The 25,014-nt window shown below is 47.2% G+C and overlaps 1 protein-coding gene across 1 annotated transcript in view; it reads right to left on the reverse strand.

Annotated features, from left to right (window-relative positions):
- Nucleotides 1–25,014, reverse strand: part of nrxn2b (neurexin 2b) — a 611,205-nt gene that overhangs the window by 537,401 nt on the left and 48,790 nt on the right. Inside the window, 1 exon segment of the mRNA XM_030338327.1 lies at nucleotides 10,057–11,469. Coding sequence (XP_030194187.1) covers nucleotides 10,057–10,768 — 712 coding nt within the window. The 5' untranslated portion in view covers nucleotides 10,769–11,469.

The following is a 25,014-nucleotide window of genomic DNA, read 5'->3' on the forward strand; positions in this document are numbered from 1 at the left end:
TGGGTATGTGTTCTGTGTGTGTGTGCGTGCGTCTGTGTGTTTAAGTGTGCGTTTAAAAGTGTGTCCATTTGTGTGCGTGCGTGTCCATATGTGCATGTGTGTGTGTGTGTGTGCTTTCGTGTTGTCCATGTGTGCATGTGAGCGGTGATCTTGGTGGATGAGGGCCAGTAGGTTAATGCAATTACCAGCATGATGCATCGCTTCCCTCTCTGTCCTCTGCTCTCTGATCCCCCCCCCCTCCCCCTCCCCTCCCCCTACCAACCCCCTCCACACACCACACCCAGCCCCCTTCCCCCAGTTGCCATAGAAACGTCCCCGCCGCCTCATCACTCACCATGTAGGCAAATTGCTCATTATTTGGGGAAGAGGGAAGAAACAAGTTTCACTCATCACACAAGGGTGGGGTTTTCTGACAATTTCTCTCATTTGGCTTTTGTTTCTTCTCACCATCACTGCTCCTCAGTCTCTGTCTGACTCACTTCCCCCCCTCTCATTCTGTCATCATCGATCCCACTCTCTTTCTCCTCAAACCTCTCTCTCTCCTGTCCGTTATAGCTCACCTTATCACAATCTCTCTCAGACTCACGCCCTCTTTTCATCTCTCTTTCCACATTCTACTCACCCTCTCCCTCAATGTTGTCTTGTCTGTTAATTCATCTCTCTCTTGTCACTCTCTTGTCTCTCTTCCAGCAACCCTCCCTCTGTCTCTCTTTTCCATCCTCTTTAATATTCTCTCTCTCTCTCTCTCTCTCTCTCTCTCTCTCTCTCTCTCTCTCTCTCTCTCTCTCTCTCTCTCTCTCTCTCTCTCTCTCTCTCTCTCTCTCTCCATCTAGCAGTTAGCCCTGGGTCACAGCTGTGTGCTTAAATAGCGTTCCCCTGGCAGGGTATGGAGAGGACAGCAGAGGGCCAGGGCCAGGCCAGCACCCCCCATAACCCTCTCCCAAGGGAGCCCTGTGGGTAAAGAGCCCTTCAGTCAGCCTGCACCAAGCCCGCCAGACAGGGATATAGCAACCAAAGCGGTGGTGCTGCAGTGTTGACAAACCTGACAGTGATGTGGGAATAGTGTTAGTGCTGGCGGGAGTGGTAGTATAAGTATGAAGTGGTGGTCTATAGTGTGCTACGCACTGATCTAACGCGTTCGTTATTTATGCAGGGCCTCAGCCCGTGACCTAAAGTCGGTCCCTACCTGGTGGGTTGAAGTTGAGGTATGTTCCTAACCTGCACCCTTGGTGAGTGCAATCTTACCTATCTTGAGGGTTAGGTGCAAGGTACTCACCGCAACAGCATCTTTCTCTGTGACACGCCACACCGGCACCTCGTCTCCAGTTCAGTTTCCCCAGTGTACAGTTTTACAACCAAAAGCACACTCATAGAAGTCTCTTGAATGGAAACGTGTGTCGTTTGTGTTAGGTCCTATCACTTCCTGAGACTCACCTGCCACCTCAGCTGTGGCCATTTACCGCTAATGAGCATCTCAACACAGGACTGACCCTAACCCTATGCACTCTAAAGCTAAATCTATTTGTCATATCGCAACAAGTGGGAGTGTTATGGAGCGTTTTAGTATTCTCTGCGAACCGACTCGGACCTCGGATCTGACGCCACGCCCACACTTCAAGCGTTTTATTACGTTTTGCTCGTCGTTGGAGAAAAACATGGACGCCACCCGCAAAGCTGTTGTCGCGATAGCATTGGCAGAGTACCAGGCCCTCCAAAATAAGTACGCTATAGGCCATAGGCAGAGATACGGAATCAAAATCCTTTTAAAAACATCAGACATGATTGTTTATTGAAGTACGACTCTATAATCACCGGACTTCTCCGGAGTTACTCACAACCTAGTCGGGCTTCCATCTTGTGGCCATCTCGGGGGGGGGGGCTTCAATTAAACCCCACCTGTGTGTGCTGTCAGGAGGCAGGGAGGTGAAGTCCCCCCCCCTCCCCCCCAGAGACCAGAGAGGTGTCGGTGTAAAGACTCCATGGCCTCACGGTGCCGTATAATTGAAATCGAGGTGGTTAATCTGGACCGAGGGGAATTTTTCCTCCGCCACTCCTCTCTCTGGCAAATTGCTCAGTGGTACGAATTCTACTACAAGTTCAGGATTCAGCTTCAGAGCCACACGGAAAAATAGGGCTCACTTTCTTTTTTCCTTTATGGGAAAGATAAATCGAAATACAATTATTTCCCAGAAAGGTAAAATCTGGTTACTTGTGTGTGAAATTTGAATATGACATCTTTGGTTTACGCTAATGCTTCGGCTTATTAAGCAATTGAATCCAGACTCGACAGACGAGACTGCAGGGCATTCATACATAAATACTGTTGGATACACAAAGCAGAAAAAACATTTGCATTATACCTAGAGTTAATGATATTTTTTTCCATTTTGTGCGCTCTATTTGACGTTATCCTTGAGTAACTGCTTGAAAAACATTTCTCTATAATCTGCCATGTGACAAAAACTGTTGAAGGCAATTGGTAATGTATAATTCGGTCTTGTTTAAAAGAGTCAGTTAGTCTGCTAGCTAGTTAGTATGGCACCTCAAAAAGTTAGCTCGTTAAAAGTTAGCACCTAATAAAGAGGAAAAGATAAGAGTGGACAATGGGTGTCACAAAAACATTCCATGGCACACCACAGGAAGAGCGACGGAATCTTTCTCCGCTGGGAAATGAGACGCAACACTAATTTCCTTTAGTGCCTACGCTGCCGTAGCCATTTTTCATAACTTTCAGTGTCTTCCAGCAAGGAACATCCATCATCGCCTCGTTACGTCCCCTCACAGTCCCGACATGTCCTCCACTCGACCTTGTTAACAAGAAACACTTTGAAACAGTTTGGGCTGTTTCTAACTCACAAGACACACTACAAAGGTTTGAAAACGAATGTGTTTTGCCTGTTAGCATGATGTTATGAGAGTTGTACATTATATTACAGGTGTTGGGATGTGGGTCAGTTATGTGTTTGTACATGTTTTTGTGCACAATTGATGCAACAAAAGCTACCCATTCTGGGTAGTTTTGGGGATTTTCTTATTTTAGATTGAAAAATGGTTGAATAGATAAAATACACAATGTCAGCCCTCTGCCTTAGCCTAACAGCTCTGAGATGGTTCTCAAAAGATATCTTTGTGTTCCTCTTCACTCTATCCTGCTCCGTTCTGACACATTTATAAAGAACCCAGCCCAGCCCTTTGAACTCCGTCCACACACACACAGAGGGAGAGAGGATGGATAGAGGTGACCAAGTGAGGCAGGGAGAGAGCTAGACAGAGAGAAAGAGAGAGAGAGAGAGAGAGAGAGAGAGAGAGAGAGAGAGAGAGAGAGAGAGAGAGAGAGAGAGAGAGAGAGAGAGAGAGAGAGAGAGAGAGAGAGAGAGAGAGAGAGAGGGGGGGAGAGAGAGAGAGAGAGAGAGAGAGAGAGAGAGGGGGGGAGAGAGAGAGAGTTGAATATGAAAAGAGAGAGAGAGAGACATGGATAGCTGCGATAGAGCGATAGAAAAAGAGAAAGTCGGAACTATAAAGAGAGAATGATGGAAACATCATGGTGGTAAACAAATCTATTCTCACTTTCACTGGCCCCTAGATGCACTTCATAGCCTGCTTTTTACTCTCCCCAATATTCTATATCTTGAAAATGCTTCCCTCCCTGAATGAGATATTCCTCCTCAGTATGATATTTCCCAGCTGTTTCTCCAGCCAGTGAAACCTCTGCGTTGTTGAGGAACAGACCGCTTCTCTCAGAGCCTGTACACATCCTGTATATTTTTTGCTGTTAGATGAACCAGGTGTCTCTGTGTGTGTGTGTGTGTGTGTGTGTGTGTGTGTGTGTGTGTGTGTGTGTGTGTGTGTGTGTGTGTGTGTGTGTGTGTGTGTGTGTGTGTGTGTGTCTGTGAATGTGTATGTGTGTGTGTGTGCGTGTGTGTGTGTGTGTGCTAGCTTCGGTTGTTGCCTTCCATGAACACGACACAAACAGCGACATAATCAAAGCGGCAGGATGTGAAGTCTGAAGTGGTTTGAAGATAACTAAGGCGAGGAGAGAGAAAGACCTTCATATTGTTATCCACGTGCAAGGTAGAGAGTGAAAGCTCTTCCCAAACACACACACACACACACACACACACACACACACACACACACACACACACACACACACACACACACACACACACACACACACACACACACACACACACACACACACACACACACACAAGCTGTAATGACCCAATTCACCGTTCTTCACAAATCTAAAACACGGTTTTCAAATATTCCTCTTGCCTTCCTTCTCTCTCCTGCTTTCTCCCCCTCTCTCTCTCTCTCCCTCGCTTTCCGTCCTCTATGTTCTAATTTGTGTATCCTTTGTATATGTGGTACTCTCAAAACTGTTTATTTTATTTATATTAGCAAAATATAATTTTCTTTAAATGAAACGATTTCTATAAATGTATGAGACCAGTACGTTCATTTATTCCTCATAATTTATGTTGAGAGGCACTTAAAATGTAAGCAGCACCCAGGTGGAACTGTTGACACTTGAGTAGTTGCGTTCCGGGTTGTTGTCAGACGGGAGCACTTCCGCCCGCGTCCTCAGACGCAACTTGGATGACGAACTGAGCAGTCGTGTTTTCATTGCTTCTTACCATTTTCTGTATATTACAGGTCAGTAGTTGGGTTAAGCTATAAAATGTCAACCTTCTAAAGCCTTGCTTTTTATGTATAACTGTAGAAGAAGTGCGGGTCATGTTTTGGTGTGTTTCTAGCGAACTTAAGAGACTTTAAAATACCGCCGTTGAGTACAATGGCAGGCGTAAATACCGCGAAACGGTGTAAATAGGCGCGAAACGGCAGGTCCCGCCAATTATGGGTTTATTATTCCTACGCTCCTACGAACATGGGGCCAAGTCAAAAATAAATATAAAAATATTATTCAATGTGGTTGAAAGCATCCATTTGAATAATTTCAGATGAATCTAGCCTATGATTTGCAATGGCCGAGGCTCCAACCTTTAATCTCATGTTGATTACCTGTAGCAAATAAAAATAAAACCCAAATTAATACGACTGGGAGGGGGACCGCTCCACCGCCCTTCACCACTTCGGAGGAGCTGGCTCTCGCCAATAACGAAGGTCGGCCGATGATGGTAGGAGTGGAAGGGGGGGGGGTGTCCTCTGACCCCACTGCCTCGACATCCAAGGCGTTTGCAATGGTATGCATTCATGTTTTGGCAATGGACATAAATAATTGTCTTGCTAATCAAATGTGAAATGATTGAGTGTAAGTTAATTGTCATTGTTAGTTGAAGTTACAAACATTATTTTGGAGAAGCCGCCGACAATCAATCTCCAATCAGAGGTATATAACTATCAAAGCAAAGTGTCACGTATTCTTCTAAATGTTGTCCTATAATAGGTTTCCCTGATTTTTGTAGGAGACTCTGTCGGCCTGTGACTTCAGGGCGACTATGGAGGTGATTTTTCTTAACAATTCTCACAGCTATAATATGAATTTGTAGAATAAAAAATGCCTAGGCCTAATTGTGTCACTGACATAGCGGTTATGTAAGGGATAATGGACAAGACGGCACTTGACTATCCAAGGTTAATGTACGTTGAACTTGGGGCCAACTTTTAACTTGAAACACATATGCCGCGCAACAGTAAGTGCACGGCTTCTTTGTGTAGCATTGCCTACATACATTCCAACAAGGACGATCAAATAACGAATACCCTCTCATGAGCCCTCGAATACCCACGAGGTTCGTAGTACAGGCCCCAGCTGCGCAATTTAAGGTTTATTGTGTGTACTTTGACAGCGGTATTTTTATTTGTGGTCTCCTGTACACTGCAGCGTAAACGGAAATTTGAGTAAATGTTAAAGGTTCATGGCTACAGATTTACAAGTTTGAAAGAATGTTTATATTAATGCATACTGTTTAAAGATAAAAATGTAACTGTTACATCCAGAGTCACAACTTGGTTTACTTTGTATTGAAAACATTTAGCTTTCTCTGAGTAATACCGTTTCATTTAAGTGTGTGAATCTAGAATAATTGCCAACTACATGTTGCATTCAAGTACAGTGGATTATAATGCGGTTTATGCACTATATTATTATTGATGCCTTTACTCACTTAAACAGGTGCATGTAAATGAATATGTTGCTCAAGTAGAGTTAAGTGGACGTACGGAGAATATTGAATGCACATGAGTGTGAATTAGAATAGGATGTACGATGTGGTTAGTATGTGATGCACTTAAACAGTTGAAGACTGATCAAGGGACACTCAGAGAAATGTTTGCATTTTATTTGTGAATTTGAATAGAGACGCAACTTTGATGACGAATAGAGCAGTCGTGTCTTCATTGCTTCTTACCATTTTCTGTATATTACAGATTTCCTTATTGTTGCCTTGGCACCCAATCCTGGGACCCGTAACATATACATATAAACAAAGTTCTGATATCTGAGAATACTTTCAAATAAAGAGTTGTTAAAATCTATTTTTCTCTCCCCTTCTTCTCTCCGTCTTTGAATCCGCCCCCCCATGGTTTCTCACTCTCTCTCTGTCTATTCCTTTTACTCTCTCCCCTATTCTCTCTCTGAATCACTCTCTCATTTCACTTTCTGTCTCTCTTTATCGGTCTCCTACATTCTCTCTTTCTCTCACACCCTCTCTCTATGTATCTCTATTTATCTTCTAGAACTCTATCCTTCTCCCTCGACTCCCTCTCACCATCTGCATCGCTCGCCCTCACTCTCTCTCTCTGCATTTATCTCTCTCTCCCTTACCCAGCCTGAGCACTCTCTCAAAAGGACAAGAGGGTCTTGCAGTCACAGTGGCTGTGATTGGTATGCAGCTCCGAGACACCAGCAGAACGAGACAGCACTCTGAGAGAGTGCTGAGAGAGAGCATCACACAGACAGAGAGCAACCGAAAGAGAGAGAGAGAGAGAGAAAAAGAGAGGGAGAGATGGATAAAGATACTATTAGAAACAGAAATTGGGTGAGAACATCAGACAGAGAAAGAGGTAGGGGGAGAGAGACTATTATGAATTAGAGAAAGAAGAGACTATGACAGCGAGAGAGAGAGAGACAGAGAGATTATGAGAGAGAATATTAGAAAAAGATAAAGAGAGCGACATGAGACAGACTTGGAGAGCCAGACAAAGCGCGAGAGAGAGAGAGAGAGAGAGAGAGAGAGAGAGAGAGAGAGAGAGAGAGAGAGAGAGAGAGAGAGAGAGAGAGAGAGAGAGAGAGAGAGAGAGAGAGAGAGAGAGAGAGAGAGAGAGAGAGAGAGAGAGATAATGAACAAATAGAAACCAGGAACTGAGGTTGACGATATGTAGAGCGATATATTTTGATATATTATGGCATCTTTCTTTGCCAGCTCTCGTGTGATGTGCGTGCGACCGTGCGTGTATTTTGTATGTTTGCACGCGTGTGGAACACCCAAGGTCGGCCAAAGACGAGAATAACACAACGGCGTGCATCAGGGGACGGAGAGGGGGACCAGAGTTGTTTCACTTCTTGTTTGTTTCTGTTTTGTTTTTCATCCCAGGCCAAACAGTAAAGAACATATGGCGACTCTTCCCCTCTTCCCCTCGAGTCTACCCGCTAAACGGCGTCGGTTGCGGCGTTGGTCGGGGGGGGGGGGGGGGGGGGGGGGGGGGGGGGAATCGACTCGCCGTATTCAGTGCTGACCCACCTTGACCGGAGGGACGGACAAACCCAAATCATCAGCAGGGACAGAGACAGCACCAGAGAGAGGAGAAAGGAAAGGGGAAAGATAGAGAGGGAGAGAGAGATGGAGGGAGAAAGGAAGAGAGAGGATGAGCGTGACAGAGAGGCAGAGAACGAGAGAGACAAAGCGAGGCAGAGAAAGGGAAGGAGAGACAAAGAAAGAGAGAGAGGCGGAAAAAGGGAAGGAGACAAAGAAAAAAAGAGAGAGAGAGAGAGAGAGAGAGAGAGAGAGAGAGAGAGAGAGAGAGAGAGAGAGAGAGAGAGAGAGAGAGAGAGAGAGAGAGAGAGAGAGAGAGAGAGAAAGGGAAGTAAAGAGAGACAGAGTGAGACCCGAGAGGGAAAACACAAATAGGGCAGGGAGAGAGAGACAGAGAGAGAAAGAGAACGACCGATATTATTTGTGGGTACACGGAGGTTGGATGGAGGCTAGTGGAACACAGCCCAGAGACTGAGTGGAAGAGGAAGAGGAGGCAGAGGAGGAGTAGGAGGAAGAAGAGACAGAAGTAAAATCAGAGTGGGCGGACGAAGAGAAAGGGCGGGTTGGGGGGGCGGAGCAGGAACTGCTGACAGCAGAAGAAGGTGAGCGAGAGATAACTGGAGAGAGGTGGGGGGTGGGGAGTTAGATGGGGTTGAAGGAGGCAGCTTTCTTGAGACACAAATAGAGGGGGGAAGAGAGAGAGAGAGTATGTGATGCCGTATGTGTGTGAGGAGCTCGGGGAAATGGGGGAGTGGGGGGGGGGTTAGAGAGCAAACACAGATATGTAAATAGGATGTGTCAGAGGAGAGAGGGAGGCAGGGGAAGTATGAGGAGAGGAGTCAGGAGAGAAGTGAGCAGACTGGAGGAGAGGAGAGGTTAGGGATATTTAAGAGTTGGAGGATTTATTTTTGATCAAGAACGACACTTATATATATACTATAGATTACTAAGAGTCTATAATCTCAATGCTGAGACTTTGTTCAAAAGGAAGTGAGCTGCCAGTACAACCATTGCTGGTGACTTAACATTTACTGGAGTAAAGAAAGAAAGTTTGCGGATTTAAATTTATAAAGGAAGTCCTTTTGTGTGTGTCTGTGTGTCTGTGTGTGTGTGTTTGTGTGTGTGTGTGTATGTTTCTGTCAGTGTGTGTGTGTGTGTGTGTGTGTGTGTGTGTGTGTGTGTGTGTGTGTGTGTGTGTGTGTGTGTGTGTGTGTGTGTGTGTGTGTGTGTGTGTGTGTGTGTGTAAAGCCTGGAGGGGACACGGCAGTCAACCGCAACCGTTCAAAGGGACACAGCACCCCACCCTATCTACACGAAAAACACAAACACCTTCCCCCAACTTACCCCACCCCCAAAAACATAATGAAGAGGATAAACAAAAGACGACAACTAAGCCTCACCCTTTTGTGTCAGCAAAACGCGCTTTCCCCCGCCCGGGAAAACATGCAGTCAGCAAACCCAACTTCCAAAGGGGGTCACCTCCTCACCTACCGTGCACTAGCCCCCCCCCCCCCCCAAGTCCCCTCTCTCCACCTGCAGAGCGACTGTGTTTCTCTGGCTCTGCTCCACACTCTGCTCCCCCCCCCCCCCCCCCCACCAACAACTACTTGTGGCCCCTGCAGCGATATACCCAGAGAAGGAGAGGCGAGGAGACGCTCTCTCCCATGCCTCGCCGTAAGGAACAGGGAAAGGTCAGGAGACGACTACATTGGAATAATTATAGCCATCAGCGCCGCACACCTTGTACTTTCTTTACGTGCGGGGATCTTTTTTTTAATTCCGCAGTGTCCCGTTTCTCTAAGCAGATGGTGACGGCGGGGGTGTGGGGGTGGGGGGTTGGGGGGGAGAGTGGCGGGGACCGGCGACATTGACGCCGCGCCCGGGGGCATCGCAGCGGGGGGGGGGGATGGCTCCGCCGCGCGAGGGTCGGAGTCGGAGAGAAAATACTAAGAAGATAAAAAAGGTTGAAGCCCGGAGAGGCGAGACACCGCTTCCCTTCGCAAGATTAAAACCTACGAGCGACGTTGCACGTGGGGTTTGTCCACCTCTACCTAAGGGTCGAGTGGAGTTTATCTACCCATAATGCATCAGGGGGGGGGGACCCCCCATTCCACTTGCGATGTCACTCGAGGGTTGATTCAGAAATGCTTGTATTGGCTGATCAACAACACATTCAATGGCGAGATAGAGGCCCTTTAATTCCCCAGTGCAGGGTGACAGAGAGTTCAGCAAGAGTTCAGCAAGTCATGCCACTCTTGGAAACGACCCATTGACAGCCAGAACTCTGGGACCTATTTAAGAAACCACACAGCTGAAGAAAGAAAGCAGGGCGTCCTACCTTCCTTGCAGTATTTCCCTTTGTAGCGCGTCTGGGTGCAGTCGCAGTGCACCTCGCCGTACTGGATGGAGCAGAAGCCCCCGTTGAGGCAGGGGTTCTGCTTGGTGCACATGTACTCCAGGTCGCTCTGGATGCCCATGCTGTTGAGCAGCGCCGGGGGCATCTCGCCCACCTTCAGGTTGGAGATGAGGCCCAGGAACGGGGGCTCGTACTTGACCGTGCTGGACGTGAGGGCCGAGAGGCGCACGTCGGGCGGGATGCCGCCCACAAACAGGTCGCTGACCACCGCCATCTCCTTCCGCTTGGACTTCACCTCCGCCACCTTGGTCTCGCCGTCCACCATCAGCAGGGTCTCGCGGAAGTTGCGCGTGAGCAGCACCATGTGCCAGCGGTCGTCGTCCACGGGGGTCTCCATGTGCAGGGAGGCGGGCTCGGCGCAGTGGATGGCGAAGCGCAGGTGGAGTCGCCCGCCGGCCACCAGCAGCTCCATGAAGTCGCAGTTGCCGCCGTCGTCCAGGTAGAGCACCAGCGCCTTGCTGATGTTGGTCTTCAGGCTGAAGCTCAGCTCGCCGACGGAGCCCGCCTCCCAGCGGCTGTAGCGCGCCCACTGGCCCGGCGCGCCGCCGAACTCCAGCGTGCTCACCGCGGTGAGCAGGTGGAGCAGGGCCAGGGGCCACAGGGGCCAGCGCAGGGACGGCACAGCCCTCGTCATGCTCAGCGTCCCCCTCGGGGCTGGTGTGTGTGTTTGAGAACTGCCGCCGTCAAGAGCTCCCAATTCGAGGTAAAAAGCGGCCCGATAAATTTGTTAATTGAGTTTGGGAGTGTCTAGAGTGGCGTTTGAAAAAGTTGGTATTTAATACCAAAGTGAAATTGGAAAGGTTACTGGGCCAAAATGTTCCTCGCTATTTCGAAGATTCCAATTTCCAATTTCTAACCAATCAGCAGTTTTTCTTTTCAAAGCTCTATTTCTCTTCCTTATCCTGACTCTCTCCTCTGTCTCTCCATTGGTCGAGGCCTACGGGAGTTTCAATGAGTGTGGAGAGGAAGAAGGGGTAGAGAGGGAGAGAAAGAGATGGAAAAGAGAGAGGGGGGGGGGGCGACGGGAGCAAGGGATGAGCTAATTTAGGCAAAGCCGGCAAACTCGAGCCGAAAATAGAATCCTAGTTTCTTGAATTCCAACGCTGGTGGAAAAAAACCTCCTGGGTTTGTTTGCAGTTTCTTTTCTCAGTTATCCGATATTCTTCCTTTGGGAACGCGGGGATCAGTGAGAGTTCGCAGGAAGGCAGAGGGGGGATGTCGAGGACGAATAGGGCAGAGGGTTACAGCGACGTGCTCTCATGTTTATCGGCCGTCCTCTCCGAATCGTCAGACCCGATCCTTGCACGGGTTCCTGGGCTCCCTCATCCTGGGTGTCTGAAAACAGAAATCAAAGAAAGGGTCATCAGTAAATATCAAGTCATGAAGGACATTGATGGGGTATTCTCATCAAAACAGAAACCAGAAGATGAAATTCGAGGGGACTGAATGAAACCGAAATACATTGTTGTGGAACAAAACCCTGAATGAAAAGTTGAGGAGACTTGTTCCGTGAAAGGTTTGGATGTAATGCCGGCAGCGTAGTGGTGTGTGTGTGTGTGTGTGTGTGTGTGTGTGTGTGTGTGTGTGTGTGTGTGTGTGTGTGTGTGTGTGTGTGTGTGTGTGTGTGTGTGTGTGTGTGTGTGTGTGTGTGTGTGTGTGTGTGTGTGATGGGGGGAGTGGGGGTTTTAATTTAATTTAACCCATCTTTCATCCCGCTCAGTGCGACAGAACCAATGTACTAAATATAAAACCACTTTGACGGAGCCCGGATGAAAAGAAAGAGACGACTATTAAACAAAAAAGCACGTTCTTCATTTTCTCCACTGCAATCTTTCCTCCTTTAGCTCTTCCATGTACTATTTCCCCTGTGCTCCCATAGTCCGCGCTATTGATATGTCGAGGGTTTCATTTGACGAAGAAAACCGCTAAATGCCTCTTATACACTAAGGAAATTCAACCAGCATCAATTTCCCTTCAAATAGATCTTGTATAAATATGATTACGGGTAGTGCTTACCAGGTCTGAAGCTGATTCAACAACTTATTCTATAGTGCGAACAAACACACACACATAAACACACGTTGTCTCCCTTTGTAACCAACAATCCAAGACAGGGATGTCTACAGAGAAAAACACACGCCCAAACATGGGCATGCATATGTTGTTGTTGTCAACAAGCCAATAGTGCGATGAGTGCAGTGATGCAGAGTTAAAACAGCTAGTGGGCTAGCATGGCCTCAGCCTGCCATCTCATTGCATTATATTTTGAATGTGAGATAATTTGCATTGTGTACACAAACAAACACACGCAACATTTGAACCTCCTCTTTCCTGCCTCACATGCACGTCTTCTCCACCACGCTCTCTGGTTTCAAAATGACAACGCTGGTCATGTCAGCTTGCAGGAAGAGCAGGGGGGAGTGAGAGAGACAGACATATGGAAACATTTACATCCCCCAAATGCTTTGGGGGATGTAAATTCATTCAGTAATTTAATTGGGATGGACTGATAGAAAGACAGACAGACAGAGGAAGTCAGGGAGAAAGCGAGAGAAAAAGATAAAGATATGGAAAGAGTTTAAAATGTTAAGTTTCTCATGCCAATCAAGCCTTCTTATAATTCATTCAGACATTTAATTGGGATGGACAGGCAGACAGACGGACAGAGAGATATGGAGATGTTTTCCTCCGTAGGTGTTGACACTTCTAGGATGGCTTTGACTGCTTGTTTTAAAATGAAACAACCCTTTCTCTCAGCGAAACTCTAACTTGTTACTGAGTATAACAAAAATACATTTCCATTGGGAGTCATCATCAAACAGAAACCGCGCTTGTAGGAGCACGTATGCAAATCACAAGATTGGTGCTTATTAAAATATACACTAGAATAAAAGTCCACAAACAAGTGAGGAATCGTCAGCACTTTTGGGAGCTAACAATAGTGACGATGATGCAGGGGCTTAATCCTGGATGAACAATAGGTTAAAAAAATGTTGGTTTAAATCTTTTTCCTTGTTACCTTTCTTTAAACAGGTTGGTCTGAGATGAAACACTATGTACATTTGCATGGAACCATTTAACTCTAATCTTTTTCTTTTACAGTTCCAAAAGACGGGATCGCTTATTTTTAGTGTTCATTCATGCCTGGTTAAGGAGTCCCCCATGTGAGACACCGACACAGGAGGAGTGTCCCTCTTGACAACACTTGTTTCCACCCCACGTGGGGTTCAATGTGACTTGGGTATTCCTTCACCACACTGCAGATTCCCAGCGTGTTCGCTAGTTACGGAGTAGCGGACGCATCGCGCATTGCTGCTCCCAACGGACCGCCGGATCACTGTCGACCGGCGAGGCGAGACAAGAGACCGGGCCATCTTATGAGAAGTGAAATGTGTCACGCCGGCTTAACATCTCGCCTACAGTATGGCTGCTTTGTTCTGTACTGTAGGCCAAGACCGCGGCGTGTCTGCTAGTTATTCACTAGAACATCAAATCCCACGACCGCCAAGGGTACTCAGCAAGCCCCAGGAGGTGTGTGTGTGCGTGTGTGTGTGTGTATGTGTATGTGTATGTGTGTGTGTGTGTTTGTGTGTGTGTGTGTGTGTGTGTGTGTGTGTGTCTGTGAGAGACATGGGGAGTGTGTAGGCGTATGCAAGGAGGAACACCACAATATGTTCCTCAGTTGTATATCTCCGACTGATTTGTCTGTATTAGACAGAGTGGGAGAGGGATACCCTCATAATTCCTCATAGAGCTTAAGAGTGTTTGTTGTACCTCAATGGAAGGTGTTTCACACTGTAAACAGACGCCTCCATATTCACAGTTTCGACAGACGTTGGAGGGTGAGATTCTCAAGCTGATTTCTGACACCATAATGTCTTTTACAAGCATCAGCATGCATCCCATTCGTGTGTGGTCTTCTTTGATGCTGTAATATTTGCACACAAATAAAACAAGGGCTGCTCCCAAGCAGTGCCAAAGTTGTGCAGACGGGTTAGGATAGCTCAAACGCTCGACAACCCTGCCGTGGTGCCCAGGGGCCAAGCAAACGCTTGGCAATATGAGGACTCTGCGTACCACCTCCGACCCACTTCCTCCCACACTCTGGCACAAGACAACATCTCGAAGACTCTTGGTGTGTCTGGTGTATTTGTGCGTGTGTGTATGCGTGCGCGTAAGCTTTTTTTTTTAGATCATTTGTTGTCAAGCATGGTCGCCTCGCTTGTGTACACACTTGTTCATCTGTGTATGTGTTCTTAGCCATAAGCCCCCTGTGTCTGTGTGTTTATCTGAGTGTGTGTATGTGATTGTGTGTTTAATCTTTCCCTTGCAGTGCTCCCCCCTGTCTTGCCCCCCGGTCCCTACGAGTGCCAACAGGTCCTCGCAAGACAGCACTTCCCACCTGCTGTGTGAAGCACTGCCAGACACTCATATCTCTCTCTCTCTCTCTCTCTCTCTCTCTCTCTCTCTCTCTCTCTCTCTCTCTCTCTCTCTCTCTCTCTCTCTCTCTCTCTCTCTCTCTCTCTCTCTCTCTCTCTCTCTCTCTCTCTCTCTCTCTCTCTCTCTCTCTCTCACAGTGTTTTCCTGGCTCACAAAGGCAGAGAGAGTCTGTTGTCACGGCGACGCATCGGAACAGTCTTTTCCGTAAAAGGGCAATGCCCGCCTCCTCTCAATCTCTGCGTCGTGATATTTTTTCTCAGTTTGGAACGCAATTTTAGTGCATATAGGTACGTATTTGAGTTTCTACTATCCTCTGTATTGTTTTTATTAAGCGAACAAGGCGTTTGTGTTTTGATCCATCGATATGTGGTAGTGCCAATGAAAACAATCATATATACGAGGCTTTTTGTCACTGAGTCGCCAAGCCTCCCATTTATTTCAGTCCCGAAAACCCATTCATTGTATCTGCAGCCATCTCTCCGTGTCTATGGGACATTACCGCTCCGTGAAGTGGGATAATATGATGGAGTGCAGAGCTCAGTCAGTGGATGAATCCAACTTGTTATGCTGTCCGTGGCATAGACCTACTGTTAGTCAGTTGGAACCTTGTGACCGCAACTTCTGACTACAGGATAGTGTATGAGACACACACACACACACACACACACCACTTACATTGCAAAGTACCTCACCAACATAGACTTCCACAGCCCCTCCCTCCCACACACACACAAACAGTAATACCTTGCACATATGTCCACCTTCCCGCGCACACACCTCAACACACACATGTACAGCGTCCCAGTGAGACAGGGGCTATAAATCTGATGGCTGAGGAGGGGAAGAGCAGCGACCCATCCGTCAGCTGAGAGAGAGACACTACTGCCGGGAGGGAGAGAGAGAGAGAGAGAGAGAGAGAGAGAGAGAGAGAGAGAGAGAGAGAGAGAGAGAGAGAGAGAGAGAGAGAGAGACGGAGGGGGGGAGAGAGAGAGAGAGAGAGAGAGAGAGAGAGAGAGAGAGAGAGAGAGAGAGAGAGAGAGAGAGAGAGAGAGAGAGAGAGAGAGAGAGAGAGAGAGAGAGAGAGAGAGAGAGAGAGGGAGGGCGGTGGGGAGAGAGGACGGGGTGGAGGGATGGGCAGTTAGACCCAGCAGGGAGCAAAATAAAACAGGGGGAGGGACAGAGCAAAAGAGGGACATCGGGGACACTCAGCCACGCAGGGGGAAAAACACAACAACACACACACACATTGGATTACAGTGGCTTTAGCCAGACTCAGCATACTGTAGAATCAGAATGAGAGAGAGAGACCAAGAATCAGAGAGAGAGAGACCAAGAATCAGAGAGAGAGAGACCAAGAATCAGAGAGAGAGACAGAGACAGACAGTTAGGGAGAGAAACGGTAAGCTAGAATAGACAGGCTGTTTGGCGTAATCCTACACTTAGAGATCGATCATCAGGTTTGATTAAATTCTATATTCTAACATTGACCCCTACAGCATGCTACACTAAGCGCTTTACTGGCTTCAAACATAAATGAATAAAGTTGGAGGCCCCTGTGTGCATGTTAACAAGAACAAGACATAAGTAGCGGGTGCGCATCCATACAGTCAATACACACTCTCAGACTGTACCCATCTTATCTTTAATTCAGAGTTGAAATCAATACATTCCTGCTCGCTACATAACTTCATTATGATGCTGCTCCTACAGACTCAAACACAGCTCTTCAATCTTCCCGTCATCGAACCACGTTCTTTAGTCCGTCCACCCACTCGCCACCCCGTCCATTCATCAATACATCCATCCCATCGCCTAGACGTCAATCCACCGATGTGTCCTCTGGTCCATCCATCCACCCACCACATGTTCATCCAGTCCTCTATCCCCTCCACCCTTCCATCCTCCCTCCATCTTCCCTCTGATCGATCCCTGACTGGTCCCTCCGTCCATCCATCGTCTTAACACCTACACCAGCCTCCGTCCATTCACTTCCCAATCCGTCCCTCTGTCCCTCCGTCCATCTTGCCATCCCTCCACCCCACCTCTGTGTAGGTTAATTGCATGAGGACTTGTGTGAATTACTGTGCGTCCATGCCTGCTGAATGCCGGCTATTTTACAATTGCCTCCAAATTATAAAGTAGATACTATATAATCAGATACATATCACTTAATTTCACTAGGCCGGAAAATTAGTTTCCAAAAGCATTTTCCGTGTAACAGAAATATTTGCAGAATATTTTGTCATAATTAGAGCGACATAATTAAGTACACAAATCAAACAAATACAATTGCAATTGTTTTTTAATCACATGCTTGAACTTTTAGTTTTTTTACTATTAGAGTACGATTACATTTTTTGAGATTAGGATTATTTTTTCTCACGTGTCTGGGTTATGAGCTGATGTTGACGCACTGACCGGGGGTGAATGGAAGGGGGCGACATTATCGGTTACTCTGACCGACAAATTGGTCGTTGGGTATACCTTCCTGACCCTTTTCTGTCTTTAGCTACTGGGGCTGATTACTAGCACGCTGGGTCAAGCAACCCACCGGACCAGCAAATAGCTTGGCTTGCCGTTAGCTTCGACGTCTGCAGGACACTGAGGCTAGCAAACCGCTGGACCAGCTACTGGCTTAGCTTGCCATTAGCTTCTAATGCTGTTATTAAGCTTGCTGGGCTGATCCAGTGGGCTGCTAGCCTCTGAAGCCAATGCCCATGAAGCCAGTAGCTGATTCAGTGGGCTGCTAGCCCTCGTGTGCTCGTCACAGCTGAGCCAGTAGCCGAACCTCTGGGCTGCTGGGTTAGACGCATGAGTAACCACCTTGGTCAAACAAATAGTCTGCTTCTAATTGACCACCCCTGGCTTCTCATTTACCAGCAAAGGACTCTCAGTTACAAAGCATCGGCGTATCATTGGTCGAATCGGTCGCTGGCTTCAGAAAGGACGTTGCTCTGCTTTGATCACCAGAAACATTTCCACATTCTTTGGGCTTTTTACACACACCACACTTGACTCTGTTTAAATCCAGTACCTTCCAGCTGGGAGTCGATAACCCTACCCACTGAGTTTTGTATGCCACTATTCTTATTTGCCAATGTGGTTCATAGTATGGTACGCCTACTGACTCATGAATTATGTATTTTGTTTGCACCATTTAATGTGCATGGTGGATTTCTGTGGCGTTTCAGTGTTTATGGAGTTTGGTTGCGTGGATGTATGTTTGTGTATGTTGTGTGTGTGTCCATATAATGGCGTGCATATGGCTTCTGTCTTGTGCCCCGAGATATTGTGGTTGGAACAGCGGGTCTTCCTCGCCCCTGATCGCCGTGAGAACTGGTCGTTCCAATTAACCAGCCTAGCAGCCTGCAGCCCTGTTGGCCTTAACTCAGAGAGAGAGAGAGAGAGAGAGAGAGAGAGAGAGAGAGAGAGAGAGAGAGAGAGAGAGAGAGAGAGAGAGAGAGAGAGAGAGAGAGAGAGAGAGAGGTATTGTGTTGGAAGGATATATGCATTGAAAATAGAAAGTGACATGTAAGTGTGAGAAGTTTATAGACTTCAGTGTGAAGAAGAAGAAAGAAAAAGAGCGGATAGGAGGTTGGAGATTAATAGACATAATGCACACGTCTTTATGTCATGCAGTGCTGGCAGATGACTACGGCTGGCAAGCGTTATTCTTTCCTCCCTCTAACCTTGATTGCTCATTCCTCCCTCCCACTCCTTTCCAGACTTCCTTTGGGCTGGCGTCCCTTTCTTCCTTCTCCCTCCCCTGCCTTTCTCCCTCCCTCTCTGATTTCCATCCTCCATTCCTTCTTCCTTCTGCTCCACTGCCCTACCTCCCCAAACCTTTCGCCCTTCCTTCCTTCCTTCATCATCCTTCGTAGAGTTCCTCTCTGCCATCATTCCTTCAGTCGTCCCTCGCTATCTACCGCCTCATTTCCATCCTCCCTCCCCCCCACCCCACGCCCTTCGCCAACACCGACCAGGTAAACGGAGAACCGTGGATCCACCAAGGCAGCAGGGAGAGCCAGTCGTACCACACACACATCCGACCCCCTTAGTTAGTTCTACCCCATCGATTATATCCTAGGGGGGGGGGAAACACTCCCCGCTGTGTCCAGGCAGTCACACTGGACCCACAGGGCTTTACTGGATCCCGTTGTGGAGCGGCCAGGAAGGGAGAGAGTCTAGGACATCCCACTTTTTCACAGTCATTCATTGTCATTTCAAAAAAGAAACGGAAGAGAGAAGGAGAGTATGGAGGAGAAGGGAGTTTGGGAAGGGTCAAAGTCAGGCTCACTCTGCTCTAGTTTTTTGGCAATGGAAGCCATGGAACAGTGTGTGTGCAAGTGTGTGGGTGTTTATTAATTCTGTTTGGTGTATGTGGCTTGCACAGTGGGTACGGTGTGTTTGTGTGTCTTCGATTACACACACACCTCTATAGAGTTGTCCTTGCCCGATGAAAGTTTTCACTCAACAAAGAATTCTCGTATATAGACAGCCAGAGCAATCGTGTGTGCGTGAGCGAGGTCATGTGCATGTGCGTATGTACCTGCTTCCCTGCCTGCCTGCCTGCCTGCCTGCATATAGGTGCAACTGCGTTGGTGTTCAATTGTGGCAATGGCATGACATCATTTTGAGCATGAGATGGCTTTTCAGCTGCAGCCAATCAGGGAACGGCAAAGACAGAGGAAACGAGAAGGAGACACAGAGATGGAGGAAGAATCAAAAAGAGACTGATAATGATGGAATGATTGAATGATTGAAGGTGAAAGAGAGGGAGGAGAGAGAGAACCAGAATGTGTTAGATATTGATTGAGAGTCTGAGAAAGTGAACCATAGGATAAAAGGAGAGGAGAAAGAGGGGGAGAAGGAGAGACAGAAACAGAAAGTTAGATTGATCGAAAGGCAGATGGATAGAGACAGACAGATGGATAGATATATACATACAACGAGAAATAGAGCAAAGAGAAGATAGAAAAACAGGCAGATTGTGTGATCATGTGGAAATAATGAGTGAAAGATAATGAGCGGAATAAAGATAGAGAGCAGAAGGATAAAGGGGAAGAAAGAGCCCAGGTGTGGGTGTGGTAGTAGAGAACCTTCAACAGGGTCAGAGGGACGTACACGCACTCACACACACATGGACGTGGACTCACAACCTGCGTGCACGGGCTACAGGTGGGCTCCAGCCCTGCATCAGTGTGCTGTTTGAAAACCAAATATTTCAGACCGATATGCTTGTTTTTCATGTAAAAAGTGTTAATAACGGTGCAAGGAAGCCGTTGTCCTGCTTGTAATGACATACTGACACACAGACACACACACAACGCCCCCCCCTCCTCCCCCCCACACACACAGATACACACACACCAATCAAACAAAAATAATGAAAATAGCAGTGCAGGGACGAGGAATAATGGAAGGAGATACGGAGAAACGCCAGAAACATTTCAGACCTAAAATGACAGACAATTACCGTCCTAAATACACTTTCAAAAAGCCATTTACCAATGGCCATTATAAAAGGGGTTGGCCTGTCCGTTAGACATGAGCCACCGGAGTTGATGATGCGTTCGGATGCTTGGTCGGTTCAAAAGGGTACTATTTTTTGGGAAGGGGAGAGTTTAAAGTCATCGTAAACATTACGATGTCTGGTTACGACTTAGCTCTCTGCCAATATAATTAAGAAAAAAAGACTTGGCAGACTTAAGTCGCTGAGGGACGACACAGTCTATTAAAATAACATTGACCAACATTTTTTTCCTTTCAATTGGTGGCCGTGAAGGAACTACTAATGACAGTCGTCGCTAGGTCAAGATTTAATTTTACCTTCCGATTCACGGAGCTTCCACACACACTCTGTCTTGTTGGACACAAATGCACATGAAAATAGTAGTCTTTAAGTAGGAAGTTGAAATTTCACTTTTCTTTTTACATTGCCCTAAATCACAATGTTGGAAAATAAGGCATTTTTATCCATTGTTTTTTTCAGTTTGTTGTCATACATTTTGTGGGACCAGGTTGTAATTATTGCCACTGGTTAAAAAACAATGCATTACGTTTTCCTCCTTTATCTCAAATGTCAAATTTAGAATTGTGTTTCGACCACATTTCGACCACCTGGCTAATAAGAGTGGTCTAGTGGAGGGTTCGACCCCCAGCCAAAAGGGTTCTTGGTTCAATACCCAATGTCGACCAGTAGGCCCTCTAGAGCAAGATGCTCATTGATGGAATGTATCTGAAGGGTCAAGTAAACGACTTAAAACGGGATAGAAAAGTACTGTTCAAGCCATCAATATCCATTGAATACATATTCATTGCATAAACACAATTCAATTTGAGGAGCGATTTGATTCAAGTGGAAGGAATAAACAGTTGAAAACAAAGTCTCCTTTACTGACACCGCCATATTGATTTATGTTGCCGCCACTCCGCAACTCCAGACGACACCTCTCCTTATACAATTCAGCCTCCAAAACTCCAGAGGCTATTGATTCAGTAAAATGTTGAGCTTTCATTTTGCTTTTCAAAAGATGGTGCTTATTGAAAACCTTGACATATCGCCATAAAGGAAGTTATCAACGAGGCGAGGAGGAGGTGTAAACACACCTGGGTGATAATGGATGAGGACATTTGAATATTGACGCCTATTCAAATTGAACACAACCGTTACGAACGCTGTGATGGAGGTGGTGATGGAGGCTGCAGGTTTAGTGTGCGTCGGGGAGGCTGAGGCGGTTGTCCTTGGGTATTATGAATAACTATTGATGATACGCAGACACAGAAAATGCCAAAGACAGACGCCGTATCGAAATGTCGGAGCTGAAGTCTAAAAACCTGAACGACAATATAAAAAGAACCCTCCACTATCCCCACGATCGCCTCAATCACCAACGCTAGCTAGCATCACCACCACCAACACCCCCCTCCTCCACCACCCAATACCACCACCCGTCTATTGACACGGCTCGCGGTGGAATGCTCGGGGAAAAAAACAACGATATTTTCCCTCGAATCCAAAAATATGAACATTAACGCGGAGAGGGGCATCTGGAAACTCATCGCCAGCGGTCACCGTTCACTGCTCGGCGACGTTCACAGGTGGCCGAATGGCTGCTCAGAGTCCACGAGGCCCCTGGTAACGGCTTCAGGTGAGCAATGGCTTTCATTTTAACCAGGCTCCTGGAGGCTCTGCTCGGGCTCATTATTGACCCCTCGATTCCCAAACAGAGGGCCCCGCCGTGGCAGGCATATTGATTTCGGCAATATGTCCGCTACCACGCATCCCCCGACCGTCTAAGCGTATGGAGCTTCGACGAATAATGACGCCGCTTGTTTGTTTTTTTTACGCCTTGGGTTGGCGTTGTCGTCTCTAAATGTCCCCCCCCCCCCCCCACGCGACGCCCATGCTAATGGCTGACAGCTTAAGCGACGGATAAACCAGGGAGAAGAACAAGCGATGGTTTCTGGTTGTGAAGAGGACGAAATGGGGGAGCGATGTCACCAAAACAAGTTACTTTTGAATATATACCCCCTGTATATGTTGATGAATTGTACATTCGTCAACATGCACATACTTTTTGCGGTCGGGTACGGCTGGTTAGTCCCCAATCCCATTTACCATCTCAGCCTGGTATCTCCCTAGTTCCTCACAACCCTCCCCCCCCCCCCTTATTGTGTACTTTTGTGTGTGAGTGTGAGTTTGAGTGTGTGTGTGTGTGTGTGTGTGCATTTGCGTGTGTCCCTCTATCTAACCATAACTAATTGATGCCTGGGATAGGCTGGCTTGCAGACTCCCAAACCCAAGTGCAAATTGTATTTAACTTGAATTGACACACACAGCATCGTCCACATACACACACACACAAACAAGCACATAAAAAAAGGAAAACCCACACAAACACATGAATGCAAACGGAGAGTGTGGAGAAGGGGACAGAGTGCACGTGGATGCGTGTGCACAAGGACAGAAGTAGGTTAGCCAGAAAAGAAGGGATCTGACACCCAACTGGATGCATGGGGGAAGTTCCTGTGTGTGTGTGTGTGTGTGTGTGTGTGTGTGTGTGTGTGTGTGTGTGTGTGTGTGTGTGTGTGTGTGTGTGTGTGTGTGTGTTTGCGTGTCCGTGTGTGTGTGTGTGACTTTATGCAAAGCGACGTACGAGTGAGGCTACACAACTAAATCATACAAATCAAATTGAAGCAACTGCCAAAGAAAAACCACTGGACTGTTGCTTTGCATTACTATAGCAATCAGCACCAACCACAGCACAATACATCTGCCCGCTGTGATTATATTACAGGAAAACAACAAAGATGAAGTCATTTAGCCGACCTAACCTCCAAATCGTCAGCAAATTAAATCCGTAGCCATAGTTTTATTTCGGAGCTCAACGACGGGAGGCCGACAGACACAGCACTGTGGACACAGGGGATCAAACCCTGTGCCACTGCCCGGATGGATCGATAGAGGACACGCGCCTGAACGCGTGTTTCACAACATGAGACAAACGTCCTCGTAAGAGATGGGGGAAAAGAAGACAAAGAACTCAAAACACAAACCAAAGACAACTGTGATCGGGGGGGGGGGGGGGGGATATGTATGTGTGCGTGTGTGTGTGTCTGGAGGTTGTTGTGTTGGCTGATGACGGCGTGTCGCTTGACGGCCTCGGTCGATACACTCGCCTATTGATGTATCGCCACGGCGACGGAGGATCAAGGATTCCTTGTTTTAATGCAGTGGCCGAGGAGGAAGGTTCTGGTGTGTGTGTGTGTGTGTGTGTGTGTGTGTGTGTGTGTGTGTGTGTGTGTGTGTGTGTGTGTGTGTGTGTGTGTGGGTGTGTGTGTGTGTGTGGGTGTGCGTGCGTGCGTGCGTGCGTGCGTGTGAGAGAGGATATGGATGCCTGTTATGTATGTGCATGGAAATGTACACTTAGCCATCAACACAAACAAACATGCTAGATCTGATTCTGTTTTTCTCTCTGATACGATTCTCTCTCCCCCTCCCTCTCGCTCTGCCTCGATCTCGCTCTTCTTTCTGTTTCATACCCTTTCAATTAAATTCAAATAAATTCTAGACGGCTTAATTATCATGGGAAATAAACATTTAGAGTGCCAAAGCAGCTTTCAATGTTAATTTGTCTGATAACAACAATAATTTTGTGCAAATCCCACTTTTCACATCTCCTTTGCTGCATATGCTAAGGCTAAGCTTTGTATTAGCACCTGTATTGTTATTTATTGATGCATTAACTAGTCCCCTGCATGCATCCTGACTCGGCTAGTTAACATCCAAACTTTATATCACTCAGTAATAGTTCTTATTCTGAAGTTAAACTCAGCGATAACCCTTCATCGACACAAACCAGTAGCAGGTTACACCCGACGATCAGCAAACTAGCTTGTTATTGCGCTAGGCTGGCTAACGGCCGCCGAGCACTCTGGGTCTTGATCGCCATGGAGACCCCACGGAGCCTCCTAATAGGATGAACACTGGGACCCCTTAACGGGAGCTGGTGTACCGTCTAATTAGGTTAAAAGGCAGCTAAACGCTTAATGGAGCATTGTTTGGTTATTTATGTTGTTGATATTGTGTAATTATCTCTGTTGTGTTTGTACGTTTGTGTTCATAAGCGAGGTGATAATGTGAGGGATGGGAATGATGTTAATTTGATTGTCGGAAGCCGGAAAGACGGGCTATACGCTGCGCTAATCGTCAATCGCATGTTCAATTGCTTAATACAATTGTTGAATTAGATGAAAACTTTAATGAACCGAGAATCCAAAATCGAAACCATGCCGGGGACGGTTGTGAGTGGTGAATCTTTACGATTCTTGTGAATTCACAACAACACAATTCCGCGTTAAAGATCAGTTTTAAATGCACAGAAGGCATCTAGTGTTCCTACACCTGGCTTTGTTCAAAATAACAAATCCGTCTTTGCTAGGCCTAAATAGACAACATAGTTTAATATAAATTTGTTAAATCTCAAAACGATACGCCCTGCAGTAAAGGCACCTTCCCCCCAGTCATATGGTGAATTCTGGCTTCATAAAAGTCTTCTCCCACTGTCAGATTCCACATGCACCCCCCCCCCCCCCCCCACAGCGCACACTCAGCCCGCCCCACTCTGCTGCCTGTCGCAGAGAACTCTCGACCAATCGACAAGCCGGAGGCGATCGCTCGGAATCCAGCCAGCGAATCGGGGTTAAGCGCGGAGCCCCGGGGTGCGCGCGACGAGCCCATCCGTGCGGGTGATCACGCTTCTTCCTGGGAGAGGTTTGGTGCAGGGGTTTTCAGTCAGCGTTCACTTTGGCACGGCTGCCAAACCCGACGCCGTGGGCGACGGTACGGCGTTCGTCTGTAGCGAGGGGAAATGTTTTGACGCCCTGATGTGGTAAGATTGATCGCCGATCGACTTCAACGGTCCGATCCGCTGGGAC

The sequence above is a fragment of the Gadus morhua genome, chromosome 17 (assembly GCF_902167405.1).
Source record: "Gadus morhua chromosome 17, gadMor3.0, whole genome shotgun sequence".
Taxonomy (NCBI): Eukaryota; Metazoa; Chordata; class Actinopteri; order Gadiformes; family Gadidae; genus Gadus; species Gadus morhua.